We start from the raw sequence: 26528 nt of genomic DNA on the forward strand, positions 1-26528 counted from the left end.
GATATGAGGGTTTAGTGAATTGATCAATTTCAAAAACTCCAGCATTGATGCATCCTGCTTCCATATAAAAAATACATCATCAATGAAACAAACCCAACTCTTAATATGGGAAAACCAATGGGGCTGATATAAGTGATTCTCTTCAAATTTAGTTACATATGTTTGCCACACTAAGTGCCATAGCCATTCCCCTAGTAATGCTGTGTGTCTGCAGAAAATTGTTTTTGTCAGATTCATAGTAATTATGGTTCAAAACCAGTTCAGTTAAAAATGTCAAAAAAAGTGGGTTGTATATGATTGGATTGGTAATGTTGATATAAAATGTTCTTAATACACAGACCTTTTCCTTGGGGAATATTGGAGCACAAACCTCCAAGTCCATAGTCGCCAAAATGTCCAATAATCACCGAGTACTCATTGATTTGAAGAAATAAAAAAGACAGGTGCCCTGGACTGATTGGCAAAAATGTAACATTTGGGATTTGAGTGCCTTTATTGATCTTTCTACTAACTTCTGTTATTCCTTTGCAGAGATGCGTTCTCGTCATTAGTTACATGAATCTCAGTTCTTCAGATGGCTTCAGTTTAGAACAATATTATGTAAATGTATTTCATCCCTTAAAGTTCTAAAAAGGGTACCGGATCTTGTATCATATTTTACTAAATTTCACATTATAGGCCATGTTGCATCCCAATTTTAAAAACCACTAAAGATTTTTTCACCTTCCAAATATAATGGGTTATATAACTATTGCTAAGAAGAAATTCTGTTCTTTCCGATTGAGTTCATCTAGAACCTTATCTGTTGTACAATTGGTGTATTTCCTAGCTCACAGATTCTTTTGGACTCCATTCAAATCACACTACATAAATTCCTCTTTATCCAAACATTGTTGGTCCTGTAAGTCCTATCCTGGAACCTTTAAGCATTTATAATTTAACTAGTAAAACATGCCCGTTTCTGGAGCAAATGAAATGGGCGCTAGCAAGGATTTCCTCCCGAACCCCCATCTCCCTACCCACCCCTTCGGCGTTGTGAAGCCACTGACCGCCATTGCTCTGCACCTCATCAACGCACGCCACCTTCATCTCCTGAGTCGTGAAGCCACTGACGCCATTGCTCCGCCCTCGCTCTGTGACGCCTTTGCTCCGCCCTCGACGTCATCACGTTTGACACGAGGGCGGGGCCCAGAGACAGTGATTTCGGTGGCTACACCACCATGAACCCTTCGTACCCGAAGGAAGTGCCCGAAGGAAGTGACACTGACGTCAGTGTCCTCAGAACATTGAGGGTGAGTTTTATTATATATAATTTAATGTGCATTCAACGTTTGGATTTCTGTTTTGTCCACTGTTTTTGGTGTTCAGGATTCTCTGTTATAAACATCTTATTTTAAAATCTCTCTGCTTCCAATCCTCCCTTAAAAAGACTAATTGTATTTTATTGGATACTTTACTTTCTCTAGCCATCAAAATTGTTTTAACCTCCTGGAAAGATTTGAAACAGGTAGACTCTTCTAAATTACTGTATGGCCTGACATCCAACTACATGCAAGAATAATAGTCCCTGGCACCTGGTATAGCATCGCGAATTGGGAGGTCTATCTCATCCTCCACTTTCCAACCTACAGAAATATAAAATACAAGTCAATACTGAACAAAGGCTTTTTCTCATCTTGGTTCTAAATGATGGTACTTCATCCCAAAGGAAATAACTCAACAATTATCTGACCTGTAAATTCCTAAAAACTTTCCTTTTTAAAAAGTTTCTATTACAAGGTGTATTATCCTATTTACATATAATAACTGCTTCGATTTACTTTTTTTGTTTGCCTGTTATTCCTGTTTCCTCTTGTATTCTCCATATTGTCTTTAATATTCTTTTCATTGTAATACTTCAATTGTATGTTAGCCAAATTGAACTGATAATGTGGGATACAAATACCAATAAATAAATGGTGGAATTTAGTCTCTATATCCTACAGATTTGCATTGGATTGGATTGGATTTATTATTTTTAACCCGCCCTTAACGGAGAGATTAAATGAATTCTTTTCTTCGGTCTTCACCGAGGAAGATTTGGGAGAGATACCGGTGCCAAAAATGGTATTCAAAGCTGATGAGATGGAGAAACTGAATGAAATCTGGAGGATGTAATGGGGCAATTTGACAATTTGAAGAGTAGCAATTCTCCTGGACCGGATGGTATTAATCCCAGAGTACTGATAGAATTGAAAAATGAACTTATTCTTAGTAATATGTAACTTATCTTTAAAATCAAGCATGGTACCTGAAGATTGGAGGGTGAACAATATAACGCCGATTTAAAAAAAAAAAATGTTCAACAGGAGATCTGGGAAATTACAGACCGGTGAGCTCGACGTCAGTGCCAGGCAAAATGGTAGAGATTATTATAAAGAACAAAATTACAGTGTATATATTCAAAAGCATGGATTAATGAGACAAAGCCAACATGGATTTAGTGAAGGGAAATCTTGCCTCACCAATCTATTACATTTCTTTGAAGAGGTGAACAAACTTGTGGATAAAGGTGAGCCAGTCAATATTGTGTACCTGGATTTTCAAAAGACATTTGACGAAGTACCTCATGAAAAACTCCAGAGAAAATTGAAGTCATAGGATAGGAAGTAGTGTCCTATTGTGGATTAAAAACTGTTTAAATCAGAGAGTAGGGTTAAATGGTCAGTATTCTCAATGGAGAAGGGTAGATAGTGGGGTACCCCAGGGGTCTGTGCTGGGACTGCTGATTTTTAATGTATTTATAAATTATGTAGAGATGGAAGTAACTAATGAGGTCATTAAACTTGCTGATGACACAAAGTTATTAAATCGCGAGAGGATTGTGAAAAATTACAAGATTACCGTACGTGACTGGGAGACTGGGCATCTAAATGGCAGATGCCATTTAATGTGATGCATGTGGGAAAGAGGAACCTGAATGATAGTTACGTAATGCAAGGTTCCATGTTAGGAGTCACCGACCAGGAAAGGGATCTAGGCGTCGTCGTTGATAATCCGTTGTAACCCTCTGCTCAGTGTACGGTGGTTAGTAAGAAAGTAATTAGAATGTTGGGTATTATTAGAAAAGGAATGGAAAACAAAAATGAGGATGTTATAATGCTTTTGTAGCGCTCCATGGTGTGACCGCCCCGCAAATATTGTGTTCAATTCTGGTCGCCACATCTCGATATATAGTGGGACTAGAAAAGGTACAGAGAAGGGTGACAAAATGATAAAGGGGATGGGAAGATTTCCCTATGAGGAAAGGCTAAAGCGGCTAGGGCTCTTCAGCTTGGAGAAAAGACAGCTGAGGCGAGATATCATAGAGATGTATAAAATGAGTGGAGTAGAATAAGTAGGCATGAATCGCTTGTTTACTCTTTCCAAAAATACTAGGACTAGGGGGTCACACAATGAAGCTACAAAGTAGTAAATTTAAAACAAACTGGAGAAAATGTTTCTTCACTCAACATGTAATTAAGCTCTGGAATTCGTTGCTAGTGAATGTAGTAAAAGCATATAGCTTAGTGGGGTTTTAAAAATGTTTGGATGGCTTCCTAAAGGAAAAGTCCGTAGACCATTATTAAAATGGACTTGGGGAAAATCCACTGCTTATTTCTGGGATAAGCAGCATAAAATGCATTCTCCGAGGACAAGCAGGCTGCTTGTTCTCACTGATGGGTGATGTCCACGGCAGCCCTCTCCAACCGGAAACCTCACTAGCAAAGGCCTTTGCTAGTCCTCGCGCGCCCATGCGCACCGCGCATGTGCGGCCGTCTTCCCGCCCGAACCGGCTCGCGTTCGTTAGTCTTCTTTTGTCCGCGCTCGGGATGGTCGTGTTTTGCCGCCGTTTCGTGCCCCTCAAGTTGACCTTCGCGCGTCTTCGCGATTTTCGTAAAAAAAAAAAAGAAGAGACCTTTTGGTCTTTGTCCTTTCCCGTGTGTCCAGTTTGTTTTCCCCGGCGTAAGTTTCCTTTCGCTTTCGGGGTAGGCCTGTTTCGTGGCCTCGGTACGGGTTTTTTCTCTCTCCCTTATTTTTGGTGCCTTTGTCGCCATCACGAATTTTGATTTCGCCGGCGTGATTTTTCCGCCCATGTCATCGAAGTCTCCCAGCGGCTTCAAGAAGTGCACCCAGTGTGCCCAGGTAATCTCGCTCACTGATAGGCACGCTTCGTGTCTTCAGTGTCTGGGGGCTGGGCACCGCCCGCAGGCCTGTAGTCTTTGTGCTCTTTTACAGAAGAGGACTCAGCGAGATTGGCCCAGTGGAACGTGTTGTTCTCGGGCTCTTCGTCGACAACAGCACCGGAGGCATCGAGTGCATCGACGTCGACAGCATCGAAGTCTTCGACCTCGGCATTGACTGCATCGACGGCATCGAGGTTTCGACCCTCTGCATTGTCGGTACCGAGACATCGGAAGGTTGCGTCAGCGTCGGTGGTACCGGGACCTCCGCTGTTGCTGATGTCGTTGGACGGTGGTGCTTCGACTGGAGTGCAGGTGAGGGCTGTCCATTCCCCTGCTGGTGGCGGTGAGCCTTCGGGTGGGTCTCCTCCTGCCCTGACGGCTCCTGTGGTACAGCCCCCCCCCCCCCCCCCCCGAGACCGACCTTCTTCGGCCTCGGCCCCGAGGAAACGACGGCTGGATTCTACGTCCTCCTCGTTGGTACCGGGAAGCTCCGGTAACATGCTTCGTTTGAAGAAATCAAAGAAGCATCGACACCGGTCTCCTTCCCGCATCAGTACCGAGAGCTCTGGGTCGCCGAGGGAGTCGGCACCCAGTAGGCATCGGCACCGGGAGGATCGCTCACCCTCTGTTCAGGAGGTGTCGATGCGCTCCACCTTGGACAGCCCGGAACCGCCTCCACGCCCAGAACAGACTCTGACCTCGACGCCTGCATCGGCTTGCATGTCTTTCTCCACAGCCGCTCTGCACGAGAGTCTCCGGGCCGTTCTCCCAGAGATCCTGGGAGACCTGTTGCGCCCTTCTCCTCCGGTACCGGGGGTGCTTGTGCCTCCGGTACCGTCGAGCGAGGCGCCGGCTGGCCCTTTGCCCGGGGTGAGGTCTCCGACATCGGTACCGCTTGCCGCCGCCTCCCAGGAAGACTCCCCGACGACGTCGGTGGAGAGAGCTTCGCCGGTGCAGGCGAGGGAGTCTACCTCTCGACGCTCCCACCGTGGCCGTGTGTCCACGGAGTGGGCACGGCTTCAGACACAGGTTCACGAACTTGTGTCTGATACCGATGGTGAGGCCTCGTGGGAGGAGGAGGAGGACATCAGATATTTCTCTGACGAGGAGTCTGATGGCCTTCCTTCTGATCCCACTCCCTCCCTTGAAATGCAGCTTTCTCCTCCTGAGAGTCTGTCTTTCGCGGCCTTTGTCCGGGAGATGTCTACTGCCATCCCCTTCCCGGTGGTTGTGGAGGATGAGCCCGGGCTGAAATGTTTGAGCTCTTGGACTATCCTTCTCCACCTAAGGAAGCGTCCACAGTACCCATGCATCATGTCCTAAAAAAGACATTGCTGGCGAACTGGACCAAGCCTTTAACTAATCCCCACATTCCCAAGAAGATCGCGTCCCAGTACCGGATCCATGGGGACCCAGAGCTGATGCGCACTCAGTTGCCTCACGACTCTGGGGTGGTGGATCTGGCCCTAAAGAAGGCTAAGAGTTCTAGGGAACATGCTTCTGCGCCCCCGGGCAAGGACTCTAGAACCTTAGACTCCTTTGGGAGGAAGGCCTACCATTCTTCAATGCTCGTGGCCAAGATTCAGTCCTATCAGCTCTACACGAGCATTCACATGCGGAACAATGTGCGGCAGTTGGCGGGGTTGGTGGACAAGCTCCCTTCTGAGCAAGCCAAGCCGTTTCAAGAGGTGGTCAGGCAGCTGAAGGCGTGCAGAAAATTCCTGGCCAGAGGGGGTATATGATACCTTTGATGTTGCGTCCAGGGCCACTGCTCAAGGTGTGGTGATGCGCAGACTCTCATGGCTGCGTGCCTCCGACCTGGAGAATAGAATCCAGCAGCGGATTGCGGACTCCCCTTGCCGAGCGGACAACATTTTTGGAGAAAAAGTCGAACAGGTGGTAGAGCAGCTCCATCAGCGGGATAACGCTTTCGACAAATTCTCCCACCGGCAGCCTTCAGCATCTACCTCTTCAGGTAGACGTTTTTATGGGGAAGGAGGACTGTTCCCTACTCTTCTGGTAAGCGTAGGTACAATCCTCCCTCTCGACAGCCTGCGGCCCAGGTTAAGCCACAGCGCGCTCGCTCTCGTCAGCAGCGTGTGCCTCAGCAAGGCCCCACAGCTCCCCAGCAAAAGCAGGGGGCGAGCTTTTGACTGGCTCCAGAAGAGCATAGCCGATGTCAAAGTGTCTGTGCCGGGCGTTCTGCCGGTCGGGGGGAGGTTGAAAGTTTTTCACCAAAGGTGGCCTCTCATAACCTCCGACCAGTGGGTCCTTCAAATAGTCCGGCAAGGATACACCCTCAATTTGGCCTCGAAACCTCCAAATTGCCCACCGGGAGCTCAATCCTTCAGCTTCCAGCACAAACAGGTATTTGCAGAGGAACTCTCCGCCCTTCTCAGCACCAATGCGGTCGAGCCTGTGCCATCCGGGCAAGAAGGGCTGGGATTATATTCCAGGTACTTCCTTGTGGAAAAGAAAACAGGGGGGATGCGTCCCATCCTAGACCTAAGGGCCCTGAACAAATATCTGGTCAAGGAAAAGTTCAGGATGCTTTCCCTGGGCACCCTTCTTCCCATGATTCAGCAAAACGATTGGCTATGCTCTCTGGACTTAAAGGATGCTTATACACACATCCCGATACTGCCAGCCCACAGTCAGTATCTTCGATTTCGTCTGGGATCACATCACTTCCAGTACTGTGTGCTACCCTTTGGGCTCGCCTCTGCGCCCAGAGTGTTCACGAAGTGCCTAGCTGTGGTAGCAGCAGCGCTTCGCAGGCTCGGAGTGCACGTGTTCCCTTATCTCGACGATTGGCTGGTGAAGAACACATCCGAGGCAGGAGCTCTACAGTCCATGCAGATGACTATTCGCCTCCTGGAGCTGCTGGGGTTTGTGATAAATTATCCAAAGTCCCACCTTCTCCCAGTACAGAGACTCAAATTCATAGGAGCTCTGCTGGATTCTCGGACAGCTTGGGCCTATCTCCCGGAGACGAGGGCCAACAATCTGCTGTCCCTCGTCTCCCGGGTACGAGCGTCCCAGCAGATCACAGCTCGGCAGATGTTGAGATTGCTTGGCCACATGGCCTGCACAGTCCATGTGACTCCCCTGGCACGCCTTCACATGCGATCTGCTCAATGGACCCTAGCTTCCCAGTGGTTTCAGGCTGCTGGGGATCTAGAGGACGTGATCCACCTGTCCACGAGTTTTCTCAAATCCCTGTATTGGTGGACAATTTGGACCAATTTGACTCTGGGACACCCCTTCCAAATTCCTCAGTCACAAAAGATGCTGACTACGGATGCGTCTCTCCTGGGGTGGGGAGCTCATGTCGATGGATTTCACACCCAAGGAAGCTGGTCCCTCCAGGAACGCGATCTGCAGATCAATCTCCTGGAGTTACGAGCGATCTGGAACGCTCTGAAGGCTTTCAGAGATCGGCTGTCCCATCAAATTATCCAAATTCAGACAGACAACCAGGTTGCCATGTATTACATCAACAAGCAGGGGGGCACCGGATCTCGCCCTCTGTGTCAGGAAGCCGTTAGCATGTGGCTCTGGGCTCGCCATTACGGCATGTGGCTCCAAGCCACATATCTGGCAGGCGTAAACAACAGTCTGGCCGACAGGTTGAGCAGGATTATGCAACCTCACGAGTGGTCGCTGAACTCCAGAGTGGTGCGCCAGATCTTCCAAGTGTGGGGCACCCCCTTGGTAGATCTCTTCGCATCTCGAGCCAACCACAAGGTCCCTCAGTTCTGTTCCAGACTTCAGGTCCACGGTCGACTGGCATCGGATGCCTTCCTCCTGGACTGGGGGGAAGGTCTGCTGTATGCTTATCCTCCCATACCTCTGGTGGGGAAGACTGTTGAAACTCAAGCAAGACCGGGGCACCATGATTTTGATTGCTCCCTTTTGGCCGCGTCAGATCTGGTTCCCTCTTCTTCTGGAGTTGTCCTCCGAAGAACCATGGAGATTGGAGTGTTTTCCAACCCTCATCACACAGGACGAAGGGGCGCTTCTGCATCCCAACCTCCAGTCTCTGGCTCTCACGGCCTGGATGTTGAGAGCGTAGACTTTGCCTCTTTGGGTCTGTCGGAGGGTGTCTCCCGTGTCTTGCTTGCTTCCAGGAAAGATTCCACTAAGAGGAGTTACTTCTTTTTATGGAGGAGGTTTACCGTCTGGTGTGACAGCAAGGCCTTAGATCCTCGCTCCTGTCCTACACAGACCCTGCTTGAATACCTTCTGCACTTGTCTGAGTCTGGTCTCAAGACCAACTCTGTAAGGGTTCACCTTAGCGCAATCAGTGCATACCATTACCATGTGGAAGGTAAGCCGATCTCAGGACAGCCTTTAGTTGTTCGCTTCATGAGAGGTTTGCTTTTGTCAAAGCCCCCTGTCAAACCTCCTACAGTGTCATGGGATCTCAATGTCGTTCTCACCCAGCTGATGAAACCTCCTTTTGAGCCACTGAACTCCTGCCATCTGAAGTACTTGACCTGGAAGGTCATTTTCTTGGTGGCAGTTACTTCAGCTAGTAGAGTCAGTGAGCTTCAGGCCCTGGTAGCCCATGCCCCTTACACCAAATTTCATCATAACAGAGTAGTCCTCCGCACTCACCCTAAGTTCTTGCCGAAGGTAGTGTCGGAGTTCCATCTGAACCAGTCAGTTGTCTTGCCAACATTCTTTCCCCGTCCTCATTCCTGCCCTGCTGAACGTCAGCTGCACACATTAGACTGCAAAAGAGCATTGGCCTTCTATCTGGAGCGGACACAGCCCAACAGACAGTCCGCCCAATTGTTTGTTTTGATCCCAACAGGAGGGGAGTGGCTGTGGGGAAATGCACCATATCCAATTGGCTAGCAGATTGCATTTCCTTCACTTACGCCCAGGCTGGGCTGGCTCTTGAGGGTCATGTCACGGCTCATAATGGTAGAGCCATGGCAGCGTCAGTAGCCCACTTGAAGTCAGCCACTATTGAAGAGATTTGTAAAGCTGCAACGTGGTCATCTGTCCACACATTCACATCTCATTACTGCCTGCAGCAGGATACCCGACAGTCGGTTCGGGCAGTCAGTGCTTCAGAATCTGTTCGGGGTTTAGGATCCAACTCCACCCCCCTAGGCCCATGTTTTATTCTGTTCCAGGCTACACTCTCAGTTAGTTGGATAAGTTTTTAGGTCAATCTCAGTTATGTCCTCGCCGTTGCGAGGCCCTATTGACCATGTTTGTTGTTTTGAGTGAGCCTGGGGGCTAGGGATACCCCATCAGTGAGAACAAGCAGCCTGCTTGTCCTCGGAGAAAGCGAATGCTACATACCTGTAGAAGGTATTCTCCGAGGACAGCAGGCTGATTGTTCTCACAAACCCGCCCGCCTCCCCTTTGGAGTTGTGTCTTCCCTTGTCTTTGTCTTGCTACGTATGGGACTGACGAACACGAGCCGGTTCGGGCGGGAAGACGGCCGCGCATGTGCGGTGCGCATGGGCGCGCGAGGACTAGCAAAGGCCTTTGCTAGTGAGGTTTCTGGTTGGAGGGGGCTGCCGTGGACGTCACCCATCAGTGAGAACAATCAGCCTGCTGTCCTCGGAGAATACCTTCTACAGGTATGTAGCATTCGCTTTGTACTTTTTTGGGACCTTGCCAGGTATTTGTTACCTTGATTGGCCACTGTTGGAAACAGGATGCTGGGCTTGATGGACCTTTGGTCTGTCCCAGTATGGCAATACTTATGTACTTATCCAGGGCAGCTTTCAAAAGCAACTTACATAAAAGGAAATATATAATACAAATTCTTCTTAATACACAATCAAAACAAAAACAATGTCCATGTCTCTCAAATAGATCATAACGTAACATTTGCAGGCATAAAATATGCCAGGCATAACAGGTGTGCTTTCAGTTGACATTTAAATGTTTGAACTAGACATTCATTTTAAAGATAATTACATAACATTCCACATAGTCCTGTTATCAAAAAGGTTCCTGTTCTAGTCTGGTCTAGGCGTACTCGATTTAAGGCAGGCATTACAAGATCACTGGATATCAGTAATCGTAACTGACGAGATGGAACATATTTTTGTACAGAATGTGTCAAATACATAGAAGATTCCTGATACGAAACGTTTATGCAACAACATAAATAACTTTTTATATGATAGGCGATTAGCAACCACTCAATCTTTTCAAAAACCTCATATAAGGTCTCTTTAAAATGGTCTATCCTGAAGTCATTTGTATCCACTACTGACTGATTCTTACTGAGTGTGGTTTTCACTTTTGGATTTCATAAGCATATTCATAGCACTATTTTATTTACAGACCCATGTCTGTTGTTCTAATGGTTACTTTGTAATGTTAAAAATTGGACCTATCCTGTCATTGTTATTGTACTTTTGAAAATTTGAATAAAGAAACAAAGACTTAAAAAATAGTCTGTCTATGAAATATCCTGAATCTCCTGAATCTTAAACAATTTGTGGTACCTTTTATAAAAGAACGAGCTTGACCAGCAGTGGGTTTTTAAAAAATTCCACCAATCTTGAGAGAAGTTCTAGCACAGTACCTCTATGAGATGCAGTAGGTCGACCAAGTGGTTGTTGGATTGATTTATGAACCTTGGGTACTACATAAAATATGGGGAGTGGATACCTGTAAAAATTTACTTTCTGCCCTAGTAATCCACTCTTTCCTTTGCTTGTTGTACCAAGGTACATATTTGGTGTCGGCATTGCCGCGCGGCAGCTGCTAAGCATGGCTTAGTAAAGGGGGGGGGGGGGTAAATGTTTCTTTACCACGACCTGGTCCAGATGCCTAATATTTCTAAGTACCAAGTCCCTGATTGTACAGATGGAAGAATCAATGGGGCCCAGTAGAATCCAGTTAGGAGCATGCATGATGATGTAAAGAAAAGTATAATTCAATTTGTAGAGTCCATACTAACCTAGCAGTGTCCCTGTGGGCAGTAAAGGAGTCAAATCTAGCAGTGAGATCAGAGGATAAATCTTTATTCAAAACTGCCAGTTGAGAATCAGTTAAAGGTACCACTGATATATTTTATTTTATTTATTTTGTTGAATTTGTATCCCACATTTTCCCACCTATATGCAGGCTCAATGTGGCTTACATAGTACCGTCAAGGCATTTGCCCAGTCGGTTGATAGCAAATACAAGGTTGTATAGTGATCGAATGAGATAATTTGTAGAGGGTCGAAGAGGATGAAGATATTGTGTTGTCCAGTACGATCATTAGGCATGCTGTGTTTCTGGGTGAGGAGGTTTACGTAGGGTCATTGGGTTTGGCCTTTTTGAAGAGGTTGGTTTTTAGTGATTTCCTGAAGTTCAGGTGGTCATGGATTGTTTTCACAGCTTTTGGGAGGCCATTCCATAGTTGTGTGCTTATTTAGGAGAAGCCGGATGCATAAGTTGTTTTGCATTTCAGTCCTTTGCAGTTTAGGTAATGTAGGTTTAGGTAAGATCGTGATGATCTGATTCTGTTCCTGGTTGGTAGATCTATGAGATCTGTCATGTATCCTGGGACTACGCCGTAGATGATTTTGTGGACCAAGGTGCAGATTTTGAAGATGATCCGTTCTTTGATTGGGAGCCAATGCAGCTTCTTTCGAAGGGGTTTGGCACTTTCGAAGCGTGTTTTGCTGAATATCAGCCTGGCTGCTGTATTTTGGGCGGTCTGGCAATTAAAATTCAATGGTAAATATAACAGAAACCTTCATGAAAATTGTAAAGCAAAAAATTTTTTTATCTCATTACTCATATTGTATACATAATTATTTTTTATGCAGAATCCAATAAAGTATATAAATATTTATTTGTTGTGCTCAGTTTTTTTGGTGTATTGCTGTGGACTGAAAATCCAAGCTTTGCAGGGACACCACCTTTACATCATAGCACATCCTACCTCCATCCTAATAGTAATAATGTTCAATAGATGGCAAAGTCCAAAAAAAATATTAAGAACTGATGTTCAAAAAAATTAAATAACAGCTACTTAGCTTAAGTGGAGATTATGCAAAATCAAAGATCTTCTTCCTGCAAAGTTCTTGTCCACTGCAATACTTTTTTCAAAGAATCATTCCATGCAGAATTTAAGAACAAAGGAATCACAGTTCAGCAATTTTAGTTCCCTACATGGGCCATGTTTCGCCAAACTAATGGCGTCTTCAGGGGAACTGATCTGAAATACAGGTTAGAGATTGTATAAAACCAGCACTTCATTTCACATCTAAAAATAAGTGTAGAATAGCCATACAAAACTTAAAATGTAAAATATACTCCTCTTACAACAGAAAATCCAAAATATAACTCACTGTTATATACTTCATTGGATTCTGCATAAAAAATAATTATGTATACAATATGAGTAATGAGAGAAAAAAATTTTTTGCTTTACAATTTTCATGAAGGTTTCTGTTATATTTACCAATTTTGTAATTTGAAACCGTTTCTTATTGAATACCCAGAATTACGTTTGGAATTAAAATTCAATGCCAAGAAATGCAAAGTGATGCACTTAGGGAATAGAAATCCACGGGAGACGTATGTGTTAGGTGGCAAGAGTCTGATAGGTACAGACGGGGAGAGGGATCTTGGGGTGATAGTATCTGAGGATTTGAAGGCGACGAAACAGTGTGACAAGGCGGTGGCTGTATCTAGAAGGTTGTTGGGCTGTATAGAGAGAGGTGTGACCAGCAGAAGAAAGGGAGTGTTGATGCCCCTGTATAAGTCGTTGGTGAGGCCCCATCTGGAGTATTGTGTTCTGTTTTGGAGGCCGTATCTTGCTAAGGATGTAAAAAGAATTGAAGCGGTGCAAAGAAAAGCTACGAGAATGGTATGGGATTTGCGTAACAAGACGTATGAGGAGAGACTTGCTGACCTGAACATGTATACCCTGGAGGAAAGGAGAAACAGGGGTGATATGATACAGAGGTTCAGATATTTGAAAGGTATTAATCCGCAAACGAACCTTTTCCTGAGATACGAAGGCGGTAGAACAAGAGGACATGAAATGAGATTGAAGGGGGGCAGACTCAAGAAAAATGTCAGGAAGTATTTCTTCACGGAGAGAGTGGTGGATGCTTGGAATGCCCTTCCGCGGGAGGTGGTGGAGATGAAAACGGTAACAGAATTCAAACATGCGTGGGATAAACATAAAGGAATCCTGTTCAGAAGGAATGGATCCTCAGGAGCTTAGCCGAGATTGGATAGCAGAGCTGGTAGTGGGAGGCGGGGCTGGAGGTTGGGAGGCGGGGATAGTGCGGGGCAGACTTATACGGTCTGTGCCAGAGCCAGCGGTGGGAGGCGGGACTGGAGGTTGGGAGGCAGGGATAGTGCTGGGCAGACTTATACGGTCTGTGCCAGAGCCGGTGGTGGGAGGCGGGGATAGAGCTGGGCAGACTTATACGGTCTGTGCCAGAGCCGGTGGTGGGAGGCGGGGATAGTGCTGGGCAGACTTATATGGTCTGTGCCAGAGCTGGTGGTTGGGAGGCGGGGATAGTGCTGGGCAGACTTATACGGTCTGTGCCCTGAAGAGCATAGGTACAAATCAAAGTAAGGTATACACAAAAAGTAGCACACATGAGTTGTCTTCTTGGGCAGACTGGATGGACCGTGCAGGTCTTTTTCTGCCGTCATCTACTATGTTACTATGAGGCATATTTTCAAAGCACTTAGCCTTCCAAAGTTCCATAGGTTTCTATGGAACTTTGGAAGGCTAAGTGCTTTGAAAATATGCCTCTATGTATGTTACTATGTTACTATCAGACTGAATCTCCTCAGAAAAGCTCAATCTTATCTTTATCAATGAAACATGGATCCACAACCAAAATGACCCCATAATCCTTGAACTATGCCCTCCAGGCAGAAAAAGGCACAATTGGGCCTTCAGGAACAGGACAATGGAAAGTTCTTTATTGATAGACCAGACACGTGCCATGTTTCGGCAACTATTTGGCTGCGTCGGGGTACTAGAAAAATACAGAAATCACAAGTTAAAAAACATATATACAAAATATATTATTTTAATTGACATTTTGTCTCATAAGTTTTTCTTATTATTTTAACAGTCTTTTATAAGATTTCATGAAGTAAGATCATCCCTATATTCATGGGAAGTGAATTTATTTGTAACTTACTGGGTGTTCACTTTTAATATGTTTTATACATATGTTATGTATGTGTGTGTATATATTGAGAGAGAGATTGAGATTTATTTTAATTGCATTTTGAAGCTATTCTGTATATATGGTTTTTGTTTTGGCGAATAGTCGCCAAAACATGGCCCGTGTCGGGTCATTTCAGTAAAGAACTTTCCATTGTCCTGTTCCTGAAGGCCCAATTGTCCTTTTTTTCTGGTTTAACCATTTTGAATATCGACCACTGAATATTCTATTCTGGCTGTTACGGTTTCGTTTGTATCATACTGAGATTTATCATATTTTCTGTTATGATTTCATATTTTCTGTTATGATTGTTTTACAGTGCTGTTAAATGTCTATATTTGATATTGTATCATGTTGTTCCTATTACTAGGTTTCAGTTTGCTGTTTCCATGTTTGATTGTTTATATTTGGTCATTTTACTGTTAGGCTGTTAACAAAATTGTAAGTTTTTTAAAAATGTTAAAATGTACCTTCTGTATTTCACCTTGGGTGAATCTATTCATAATGGTGGTTAATAAATTCCAATAAATAGTAATAGAACCCAGAAGATGAGTCCTTAATGGTACCAGCAACCCCCCTCCCCCTCCCCCTCACACACAAACTCTCCCTAGTAATAGCCCTTTAAGGAGTAGCCAAATAGGTTACTGGTACTGTATATGGAGAAAGGTAAAGAATCGATGTTAACTTTTTATATACTTGAGTAACATCTGTTTCACTCATTGTTTGTTTAATGAATGTAGAACTTAGTTTAATTTTCTTTTTTTTATTTTTTTTTATAGCATCACAAATGACTGAGACTTGTACATTTACATTTGGTTCAACGATTGGTACACACAACTCTTCATTTGAAAACACTCTTAACTCAGGTAATTCTGCTTTCCAAGGCTTCTAATTACTGCTTAAAACTTTACTATGACAATATATGCTTACAGTAGAAGTCCAAAAATCTGGACTGCTAGGTGATCGGTTCTGTACGACTTTCTGGATTTTCCAGATTCTCAGGCAGCCATCTCTTCCTCTCAGTTTCTCAGTTTTTTGGGAGGAAAGGAATCCAGCCTGGCTTAAATGGTGTGTTAGTGATTGGTTGGTGTTTCCCCATGAAAACTATTTTTTTTCTCTCTCTCACTGCTGATGCAGGATGGAGACAGGAGCATCAGCCCCCCCCCCCCCCCCCATGGCTATGCCTCCCCTTCCTTCCCTCCCCCTCTCTCCCCACTTCCGGCCTTGCCCGCTTGCTCCCTCTCTAACCTGAAGTCTTCACAGAGCCAACAGCAGCATTACTGGCTGCCACTGGCATGCACCAGGCCTTTTTCCTCTGAACTATACTGTTCCTCCGTGTACAGGTCAGAGGGGAAAGGCCCAGTGCATGCCGGAGGCAGCCAGTGAGTAAGGCTGGCACTGCGAAGATTTCAGCACTTAAGGTTATACTACTACTACTACTAAACATTTCTAGATGCTATGGAAGGTAAAATTAGTCCTTACCTGATAATTTTCTTTCCATTAGTCCAAACAGATCAATCCAGAAGCCCACCCTTTGTTGATCTTGCCTGAGGGTTTACCCCTGCTTGTTCAGTTCTGCTTTGTCCGTCCTATTTCAGTTCCTTTATGTTCCTTCGTTTGGTATTCTTTTCTATTTGCAACGAAAACCAAACAAGCTACAGTTTACCACTTTGGATGTTTCCCTCCTGCTGGAGTGGTGGAGGAGGAGCCTACATGGGCTTTCTAGAGGCAGGAGAGGGCTTACATGTTGGATTTCCTCCTCTTCCACTGCTTTGGTATCAATAATACTGAAGCTGCACATCTCTACATATTGTAAACCTCTGAAGTTTTCTCTATCTCCACCTCTGGTAGAGGGACATAACCCTCTCGTCTCTGGATTGATCTGTTGGGACTAATGGAAAGAAAATTATCAGGTAAGGACTAATTTTACCATAGGATCTCTAAGAGAAATGGCATGGATGGGCAGACTGGATAGGCAATATGGTCTTTTATCTGCCTTCATTTTTCTTTGTTTCTCTGTTACATCATTGTGAGATGAGACTACTTTTTTATGACTGATTTGTTCAAGAATCTTTGGATATTTTATGTATCACTGAATACTAGTTACAGTTGTCTGAGCAGGTGTTTGATGTCCTAATTTTTCTTGGGAATGGACCTGTAGAGACACGCAATATGGGACAGGGGTTTCAATTATTTTTAAATCATCTTTTTATTTGAGGGAAATATCTATAAGCGTTGCCATACTGGGACAGACCGAAGGTCCATCAAGCCCAGCATCCTGTTTCCAACAGTGGCCAATCCTATTCTGTTCTAATGGAGTTTTCTATACCGCTAGAGTTCCCATTGGGATTTATAGTGGATGGTTAACATATTAAAGAAGTCTCTTAAAATAATGGAGAGAATACAACCATTTAAAATAACTTGTTAAAATTATAAAATAAATATGTTTTCAACTGCTTCCTGAAAGAGATGAAGGAAGTTACAAATTTTAAATCTTAAGGAAGTGCATTCCAAGGTCTTGCTGTAACACATGGAACGAGACGGTCACCATAGATTTGAAACGATCATTTTTGAGAGTAAGAAAACCCAATTTACGCATTCTCATAAACTCCAATGTGCTATCAACTGCTGATCATTTCTATAGCGCACATTATATGCAGGTGCTTGCTTTGTCCCTAGATGGCTCACAATCTAATTTTTTTTGTATCTGGGGCAGTGGAGGATTAGGTGACTTGCCTAAGGTCATAAGGAGCTGCAGTGGGAATCAAATCCAGGTTGCCAGGATCAAAGTCCACTGCATTATCCATTAGGCTACTCCTCCACACCAGATTACAAGTACCTGGTAAGACCCCAAAACAGTAAAATGGATTTCATGCTGCTTATCCTAGAAATAAGCAGTGGATTTTCTCCAAGTCCATTTTAATAATGGCTAACAGAATTTTCTTTTAGGAAGTTATTCAAACCTTTTTTAAAACCTGCTAAGCTAACTGCTTTTGCCACATTCTCTGGCAAAGAACTCCAAAGTTTAATTACACGTTGAGTGAAGAAAACTTTTCTCCGATTTGTTTTAAATTTACTATTTAATAGCTTCATTGCGTGTTCCCCTAGTCCTAGTATATTTGGAAAGAGTAAACAAGCGATTCACGTCTACCCATTGCATTCCACTCATTTTATAGACCTCTCGGCCATCTCTTCTCCAAGCTGAAGAGCCCTTGCCACTTTAGCTTTTCCTCATAGGGAAGTCACCCCTTCCCCTCTCTGATTTTCGTTGCCTTTCTCTGTACCACTTCTAATTCTAATATGTCTTTTTGAGATGCGGTGAACAGAATTGCACACAGTGTTGAAGGTGATGTCGAACCATGGAGCATTATAATGGCATTATAACATTCTTAATTTTGCTTTCCATTCCTTTCCTAATAATACCTGACATTCTATTTGCTTTTTTCTTAGTCACTGCACACTGAGCAGAGGGTATCAATGATGACACCTAGTTCATTTTCCTGGTCAGTGCCTCCTAATGTGGAACTTTGCATCAGGTAGCTATAGTTTGGGTTCGTCTTTCCCACGTGCATCACTTTGCGCTGCTCACATTAAACGTCATCTGCCATTTGGATGTCTAGTCTCCCAGTCTTGTAAGGTCCTCTTGCAATTTTTTCACAATCCCCTTGCAATTTAACAACTTTGAATAACTTTGTGTCATCAGCAAATTTAATTACCTCATTAGCTATTCCCATCTCTAGATCATTTATAAATATGTTAAAAAGCAGCGCAAACCCCTGGTGAACCCCACTATCTACCCTTCTCCATTGAGAATACTAAGCATTTAACCCTACTCTCTGTTTTCTTTTAACCAGTTTTTAATCCACAATAGGACATTACCTTCTATCCCATGATTCTCAAATTTCCTCTGGAGTCTTTCATAAGGTTCTTTGTCAAATGTTTTTTGAAAATCAACTGGCTTACATTTACCTACATGTTTGTTCACCCTCTTCAAAGAAATGTTCACCCCCTTCAAACAAAATTAAAGAGCATACACATAAGCATGGATTAATGAGACAAAGCCAACATGGATTTAGTGAAGGGAAATCTTGACTTGCAATCTACTACATTTCTTTGTAGATTGGCACGTCAAGATTTCCCTTCACTAAATCCATGTTGGCTTTGTCTCATTAATCCATTCTTATGTGTATGCTCTTTAATTTTGTTCTTTATAATAGTCTCTACTATTTTGTCCGGCACTGACATAAGACTCACCGGTCTATAATTTCCCGGATCACTTCTGGAACCTTTAAAAAAAAAATTGCGTTACGTTGGCCACCCTCCAATCTTCGGTATTATCCTTGATTTTAAAGATAAATTACATATTATTAACAGTAGTTCTGCAAGTTCATTTTTCAATTTTATCAGTACTCTGGGATGAATACCATCCAGTCCATGCGATTTGCTGCTCTTCAAATTATCACATTGCCCCATTACATCCTCCAGGTTTATAGAAATTTCATTCAGTTTCTTCGACTTGTCAGCTTTGGATACCATTTCTGGAACTGGTATCTTTCCCAAATCTTCCTCGGTGAAGACTGATGCATAGAATTCATTTAATCTCTCCACTATGGCCTTTTCTTACCTGAGTGCCCCTTTTACCCCTCTGTTATCTAGCGGTTCAACTGATCCGTTTCCTGGTTTCTTGCTTCTAATATACTTAAAGATTTTACTGTGTGTTTTTGCCTCTCTCTTTGCCTTACTTATCTGCGCCTTGCATTTGACGTGCCATTCCTTATGCTGTTTCCTGTTATTTTCAGTCAGATTTCGTCTTCTATTTTTTGAAGGATTTTCTTTTAGCTCTAATAGCTTCCTCTACCTCACTTTTTAACCATGGCAGCTGTCATTTGGCCTTCCTTCCTCTTTTTATAATACATGGATTATATCTGATCTGGCTTCTAGGATGGTATTTTTGAACAGCATCCATGCTTGATTTAAAATTTTGACCTTTGCAGCTGCTCCTTTAAGTTGTTTGGGTTTTTTTTTTAGCATTCTTCTCTTTTTATCATATTCTGTTTGAAATTTAAATGCTAATGTGTTGGATTTCTTGTGTGTAGTTACTGCAGAGCTTATATCAAATCTCATCATGCTATGATCACTATTGTCAAGCGGTCCTAGCATTAGAACATAAGAATAGCCATACTGGGTCAGACCAATGGTCCATCTAATCCAATATCCTATTTTCCAAACAGAGGCCAAGCCAGGTCACAAGTACCTGGCAGAAACCCAAATCGTGGCAACCCTTCATACTATATAACAGTACAGAGAAGGTTCAAAGTACATAACGAAGACCAAAGTTAAATAAAAAGCACCAAGAGCCTTCAGAAACCGGAGACAGTTCTTTAATTCTAAAAATTGATATTCCATAAGTACATAAGTAGTGCCATACTGGGAAAGACCAAAGGTCCATCTAGCCCAGCATCCTGTCACCGACAGTGGCCAATCCAGGTCAAGGGCACCTGGCACGCTCCCCAAACGTAAAAACATTCCAGACAAGTTATACCTAAAAATGCGGAATTTTTCCAAGTCCATTTAATAGCGGTCTATGGACTTGTCCTTTAGGAATCTATCTAACCCCTTTTTAAACTCCGTCAAGCTAACCGCCCGTACCACGTTCTCCGGCAATGAATTCCAGAGTCTAATTACACGTTGGGTGAAGAAAAATTTTCTCCGATTCGTTTTAAATTTACCACACTGTAGCTTCAACTCATGCCCTCTAGTCCTAGTATTTTTGGATAGCGTGAACAGTCGCTTCACATCCACCCGATCCATTCCACTCATTATTTTATACACTTCTATCATATCTCCCCTCAGCCGTCTCTTCTCCAAGCTGAAAAGCCCTAGCCTTCTCAGCCTCTCTTCATATAGACCCAACACGGGCCATGTTTCAGCGCGCAGCGCCTGCGTTGGGGTTCAAGTGTGCCTTAATATGGAATGAATGCTAAATGTGGCAGCCAAAATTTCCTCATGAAATAGGAAGGTATTCCGTCTATGCTATAAAGTGGTACCTCAATTCATTGGATTCATTTCTCCATTCTTTTAACAAGGAACAGAGGGACTGTTCCATTTTATGAATCCAATGCATTGTGGTACCACTTTATAGCATAGACTGCATACCTTCCTATTTCATGAGGAAATTAAGGCACATGACCCCTGATACAGACGCTGTGCGCTGAAACACAGCCCATGTTGGGTCTATATTGGAATGTTGATTTTTAGAATTAAAGAACTATGTCCCGTTTCTGAAGGCTCTTGCTGCTTTTTATTATACTTAACACTACATACTAGAAATCCCAGGGCAAGCAGTTGTTTCCCATGTCCGTCTCAATAGCAGACTATGAGCTTTTCCTCCAGGAATTTGTCGAAACCTTTTTTTAAACCCAGATTACTGCTGTTACCACGTCCTCTGGCAAAGAGTTCCAGAGCTTAAATTGGTTGAGTGACAAAATACTTCCTCCTGTTTGTTTTAAAGGTATTTCCATGTAACTTCCTCGAGTGTCTCCTAGTCTTTGCACTTTTGGAATGAGTAAAAAAATCAGTTTACTTCTACTCGTTCTACACCACTCAGGATTTTGTAGACCTCAATCCTATCTCCCCTCAGCTGTCTTTTCCAACCTGAAGAGCCCTAACCTCTTCAGCCTTTCTTCATACGGGAGGAGTTCCATCCCCTTTATCATTCTCGTTGCTCTTCTTTGAACCTTTTCTAATTCCGCTTTATCTTTTTTGAGATAAGGCGACTAGAACTAAATGCAATACTCAAGGTGTGGACGCACCATGGAGCGTTACAAAGGCATTATAGCATTTTTGATCTTATTCACCATCCCTTCCTAATAATTCCTAGCATCCTAGAAACATAGAAATATGACGGCAGATAAAGGCCATATGGCCCATCCAGTCTGCCCATTCTCTGTAACCCCTAACTCTTCCTTTTCATAAGCGATCCCACATTCTTATCCCATGCCTTTTTAAATTTTGACACAGTCCTCGACTCCACAACCTCCACCGGGAGACCATTCCACGCCTCCACCACCCTTTTCGTGAAATAATACTTTCTTAGATTACTCCTAAGCCTGTTCCCTCTTAACTTATATGCCCCCTTGTTCCAGAGCTCTCCTTCAGTTGCAAAAAGGCTCACCTCCTGTACATAATGCCTTTGAGATATTTAAACGTCTCTATCATGTCTCCTCTCTCCTTCCTGTCTTCCAGCATATACATGTTGAGGTTCATACATCTGTCCCTATATTTTTTCTGTTCAAGAACGCTTACTAATTTTGTAGCCGCCCTCTGGACTTACTCCATCCTGTTTATATCTTTTCGTAGATGTGGTCTCCAGAACTGCACACAGTACTCTAAATCGGGCCTCACTAGAGACTTACACGAAGGCACAGTCACCTCTTTTTTCCTGCTAGTCATCCTTCTCTTTATGCACCCAAGCATCCTTCTGGCTTTGACCGTCGCTTTTTCTACCTGTTTGGAAGCTTTAAGGTCATCAGACACAATCACCCCCAAGTCCCGCTCTCCTTCATGCACTGAAGCACTTCACCCCTATACTGTACCGTTCCCTCGGATTATTGCGACTTAAGTGCATGACCCTGCATTTTTTGGGATTAAATTTTAGTTGCCAAATATCGGTCCATTCCTCCAGCTTCGCTAGGTCCTTCCTCATGTCATTCACACCCTCCAGGGTGTCCACCCTGTTGCAGAGTTTGGTATCATCCGCAGAGACAAACCTTACCAGACAGCTCTTCCTCAATATCGCTCACAAAGATTTTAAAAAGAACCGGCCTAAGGACCGATCCCTGCTATACTGCACTGACAACATCCATTTCTACAGAGCAAGCCCCATTTACTCTTACCCTCTGTTTCCTTCCATTCAACCAATTTTTAACCCAATCAGTTACTCTGGGTCCCATACCGAGGGCACTCTATTTATCAGTCACCTATGATGAAATCCAAGTATACCACATCAAGCGCCCCTCCCATTTCCAACTGTTTGGTCACCCAGTCGAAAAAGTCAGTCAGATTTGTCTGACAAGACCTGCCACTAGTGAAGCCATTCTACCTCGGGTCCTGCATTCCATTCAGTTCGAGAAATCACACAATCCTCTGCTTTAGTAGCGTTTCCATTTGCTTACTCACCATCGAGGTCAGACTGACAGGTCTGTAATTCCCAACCTCCTCCTTACTTCCACTCTTGTGCAAATGAACCACATTCACCCTTCTCCAGTTCTCCGGGACTACTCCAGTCTCTAAGGAAGCATTGAAGAGGTCTGTCAGCGGAGCCACCAGAACTTCTCCGAGTTCCTTAAGCACCCTCGGGTGTATTCCATCAGGCCCCATCGCTCTGTCTACTTTTAGTTTGGCTAGCTCCTCACGAACACAGTTCCCATAAACGGGTCTTGGTCTACCATACATCCATCCCCTTTAGCCTTTGTTTTTGTACCCCTACCCACGGCCTTTCATCCGTGAACACAAAGCAGAAATAATTGTTAAGCAGTTCATCTTTATCCTTATCCTCTTCCACATATTTCTCCCCTTCAGCTTTGAGCCTCACAATGCTGTTATGGCTCTTCCTCTTGTCACTTACATATCTGAAGAAGGTCTTATCCCCCAATTTTACCGTATTAGCTATCTTTTCTTCCATTTGCTGCTTCGCTTTCCTGATGGCTTTTTCAGCTTCTCTTTGCTTATTCAAGTATTCTTTCCTGTCTTCATCTTTCTGAGTTGTCTTATAATATGCGAAGGCTAGCCTCCTTTTCCTTATCTTTTCAGCTACTACATTTGAGTACCAGAGCTTTCCTTTTCCTTTTATGTAATTTTCTAACATAAAGGTTAGTTGCCTTTAATATAGCTGCTGTCAGTCTTGTCCATTGCTGTTCTACATCCTTAAGCTGTTCCCATCCTACTAATTGTTCCTTGAGAAATTCCCCCATTTCGGCAAAGTTAGTTTCTTTGAAATCTAGGACCTTCAATCTCGAATGAGCCCTCTCTCCTGTTTTAATATTGAACCACACCATTCAATGATCACTAGATGCCAAATGGTTTCCCACCTTGACGTCAGAAATGTTCTCTCCATTCGCAGTCACCAGGTCCAGAATAGCTGCATCCTGCATCGGTTTCGTTACCTACTGCTGAAACAATTCTTCCTGTAGGGGAATCCAAGATCTCTTTGCTTCTGGACGACCCCACAGCAATCAACACCTGGCATATTGAAGTCACCAATTAGTAGTACTTCCCCTTTCCTTTCTATCTTGTGGATGTCTTCAATTAAGTCCCTGTCCATTTCCTCTGTCTATGAGGGTGACCTATGTATTACTCCAATATGGATACTTTTTCCTTTTCTTCTTTCCAGTTTAATCCACAGCGCTTCTTCCGTATCCCATGTGTCCTGCAGTTACGCCACTTCTTAGCATATAATACCACTCCTCCACCCTTTTTTCCTACTCTGTCCTTCCTGAATAGAATATAGCCAGGTATGGCAATATCCCAGTCATGGTTATCCGTGAACCACGTCTCCGTGACTGCCACTAAATCCAAGTCTGCTTCCATCATTGTAGCTTCTAGATCTGGAAGTTTCCTTCCCACACTGCGAGCATTGGTATACAAGGCTCTCCAGGTGTTACTCTTTCTTTTCTCTTCTAAAGGGGCATTCGATGTCCTACCTTCTTTGGGGTTAATTATGGCTTTTTGGCCTTTTTTACCCATCCCCATCAATTTCAGTTTAAAGCCCTCTTTAGTACTTTAGCCAGTCTGTTGCTGAAGACGCTCCATCCCTTCCTTGTCAGATGGACACCATCATCGCTCAGTAACTCTTGGAAAATCATCCCATGGTTTAAGAAACCAAAGCACTCTCATTGGCACCAACCATGCATTTATCGCCAAGATGTGAGATTCTCTCATTTGGCCTTTATCTTTGAAAGGGAGGATCGATGAGAACACCGCCTGCGCACCTAGCTGCTTCACCCTCTGACCCAAAGCCATGAAGTCTCGTATGATATGTTTAGTAGGATATTTAGAAGTATCATTTGTGCCAACATGGATGAGTAGCATAGGAGAATGGTCAGTAGGCTTGATGAGTCTAGGCAGTCTTTCCAGAACATCACAAATCTTGGCATCAGGAAGACAGCACACCTCCCTGGACAACATGTCCGGTTGGCAGATGGACGCTTCGGTACCCCTTGGAAGTGAGTCTCAAACACCAGTACCTTACCCTTCTTTTTGGCTTCATGTCCAGTGGTGTTGGCATTTTTGGTCATTGTTTCCTCCTGTTTTTTAGATGTTTCTATCTCTTCTACCTCCAGGGCTGTGAACCGATTTTTTAGTTCAACAGAAGATGGCGTTGGAGGGTTGATCTTGCTGGACCTGGTGACCTGCTTACAGCTGTTTTCTGTCTGTCCATGATCTTCTCAACCCTTTGCTGGAAAACCCCAATTTTTGACTTGCCTCTCTGTGACAAACTTCTGGTTGTCCCAGATGTTTCTTAGCCTTGCCACTTCTTCTCTTATTCTTGTACTTCTTTCACGAGTTGATGCCTTTAAATGATGCCTATATTCCCTTTTCTGTATCTGGTTACTTTCTTAAATGGGTAGTCTCTTCTATTAAATATCTGGGTGTTTTTTTGATACAGATTTTCCTACTATTATTAAAATCAATTCTGATAAGATTATGACAAAAATCAAAAATTCCATTTTGTCCTGGTCCCCACTTAACATGGTGGGGCAGACTTGATACTATCAAAACAATGTTAGTACCCCAAAATTACATATACTCTGAGTATGATTCCTCTCCTTTTTCTTAGTTCTTTTTATAAAAGACTGGAAAATTACTGTCTAATTTTTTGTGGAATCTTCGGTCACCCAGAATCTCCTTAGGTAAATTAAAACTACCTAAATCACAAGGTGGGGTAAAATTCCCTGATTTATTAACATACTAGTAAAAAAGGCCCGTTTCTGACACAAATGAAACGGGCGCTAGCAAGGTTTTCCTCGGAGTGTGTGTGTTTGGGAGAGTGTATGTGAGAGTGAGTGTTTGAGAGTCAGAGTGAAAGTGTGAGTCCAATCCATGCTCCTCTGTCACCTGGCCCCTCCATTCATCCCTATCCAGCAATTCCGCTGTCTCCCTGAGGCCTGCCCTGCAATCCATATGCATCCATGGCCATCTGTCCCCTCCATTCATCCCTATCCAGCAATTCCCCTCTCCATGAGTCCTGCCCTTCCAATCCATGCCCATCCATGCTCCTTTGTCACCTGGCCCCTGCATTTTTCCCTATCCAGCATTTTCCCTCTCTGCCTGAGGCCTGCCCTGCAATCCATATCCATCCATGGCCATCTGTCCCCTCCATTCATCCCTATCCAGCAATTCCCCTCTCCCTGAGTCCTGCCCTTCCAATCCATGCTCCTCTTTCACCTGGCCCCTCCATTCATCCCTATCCAGCAATTCCCCTCTCTGCCTGAGGCCTGCCCTGCAATCCATATGCATCCATGCCCATCTGTGCCCTCCATTCATCCCTATCCAGCAATTCCCCTCTCCCTGAGTCCTGCCCTTCCAATCCATGCCCATCCATGCTCATCTGTCACCTGGCCCCTCCATTTTTCCCTATCCAGCAATTGCCCTGTCTCCCTGAGGCCTGCCCTGCAATCCATATCCATCCATGCCCATCTGTCCCCTCTATTCATCCCTATCCAGCAATTTCCCTCTCTCCCTGAGTCCTGCCCTCCCAATCCATGCCCATCCATGCTCCTCTGTCCCCTGCCCCCTCCATTCATCCCTTTCCAGCAATTGCCCTCTCTCCCTGAGCCCTGCCCTCCCAATCCATGCCCATCCATGCTCTTCTGTCCCCTGCCGCCTCCATTCATCCTTTTCCAGCAAGTCCCCTGTCTCCCTTCCATGACCCCCCCTTGCATCCATGCTCCTCTCTCTCCCATGTCCCAGCCTGGGCCGCCCTCTTCTTCCCCCCCCCCCCCCTTCGCATCCATGGTGTCGTTTCTCCCCTGCCCTCCCGCTCCCATTGTTTTTCTTTTGTGGCCACCCTCTTCGCTCCCCCCAACATGGTTTTTATTTTTTTTTCTTGTTTTTAAATGTACCTCCGTGGCGGTTCCGGCAGCGAAGC

The 26528-nt window shown here is 44.2% G+C and overlaps 1 protein-coding gene across 1 annotated transcript in view; it reads left to right on the top strand.

The window, feature by feature from the left end:
* The window catches only part of MCPH1 (microcephalin 1), a 629434-nt gene that overhangs the window by 79926 nt on the left and 522980 nt on the right, over window positions 1-26528 (top strand). Inside the window, exon 7 of the mRNA XM_030198944.1 lies at window positions 15160-15246. Within this exon, the coding sequence (XP_030054804.1) occupies window positions 15160-15246 (87 nt within the window). The remainder of the gene's footprint in view (window positions 1-15159; window positions 15247-26528) is intronic.

Source organism: Microcaecilia unicolor, chromosome 3 (genome assembly GCF_901765095.1).
Source record: "Microcaecilia unicolor chromosome 3, aMicUni1.1, whole genome shotgun sequence".
Classification (NCBI taxonomy): domain Eukaryota; kingdom Metazoa; phylum Chordata; class Amphibia; order Gymnophiona; family Siphonopidae; genus Microcaecilia; species Microcaecilia unicolor.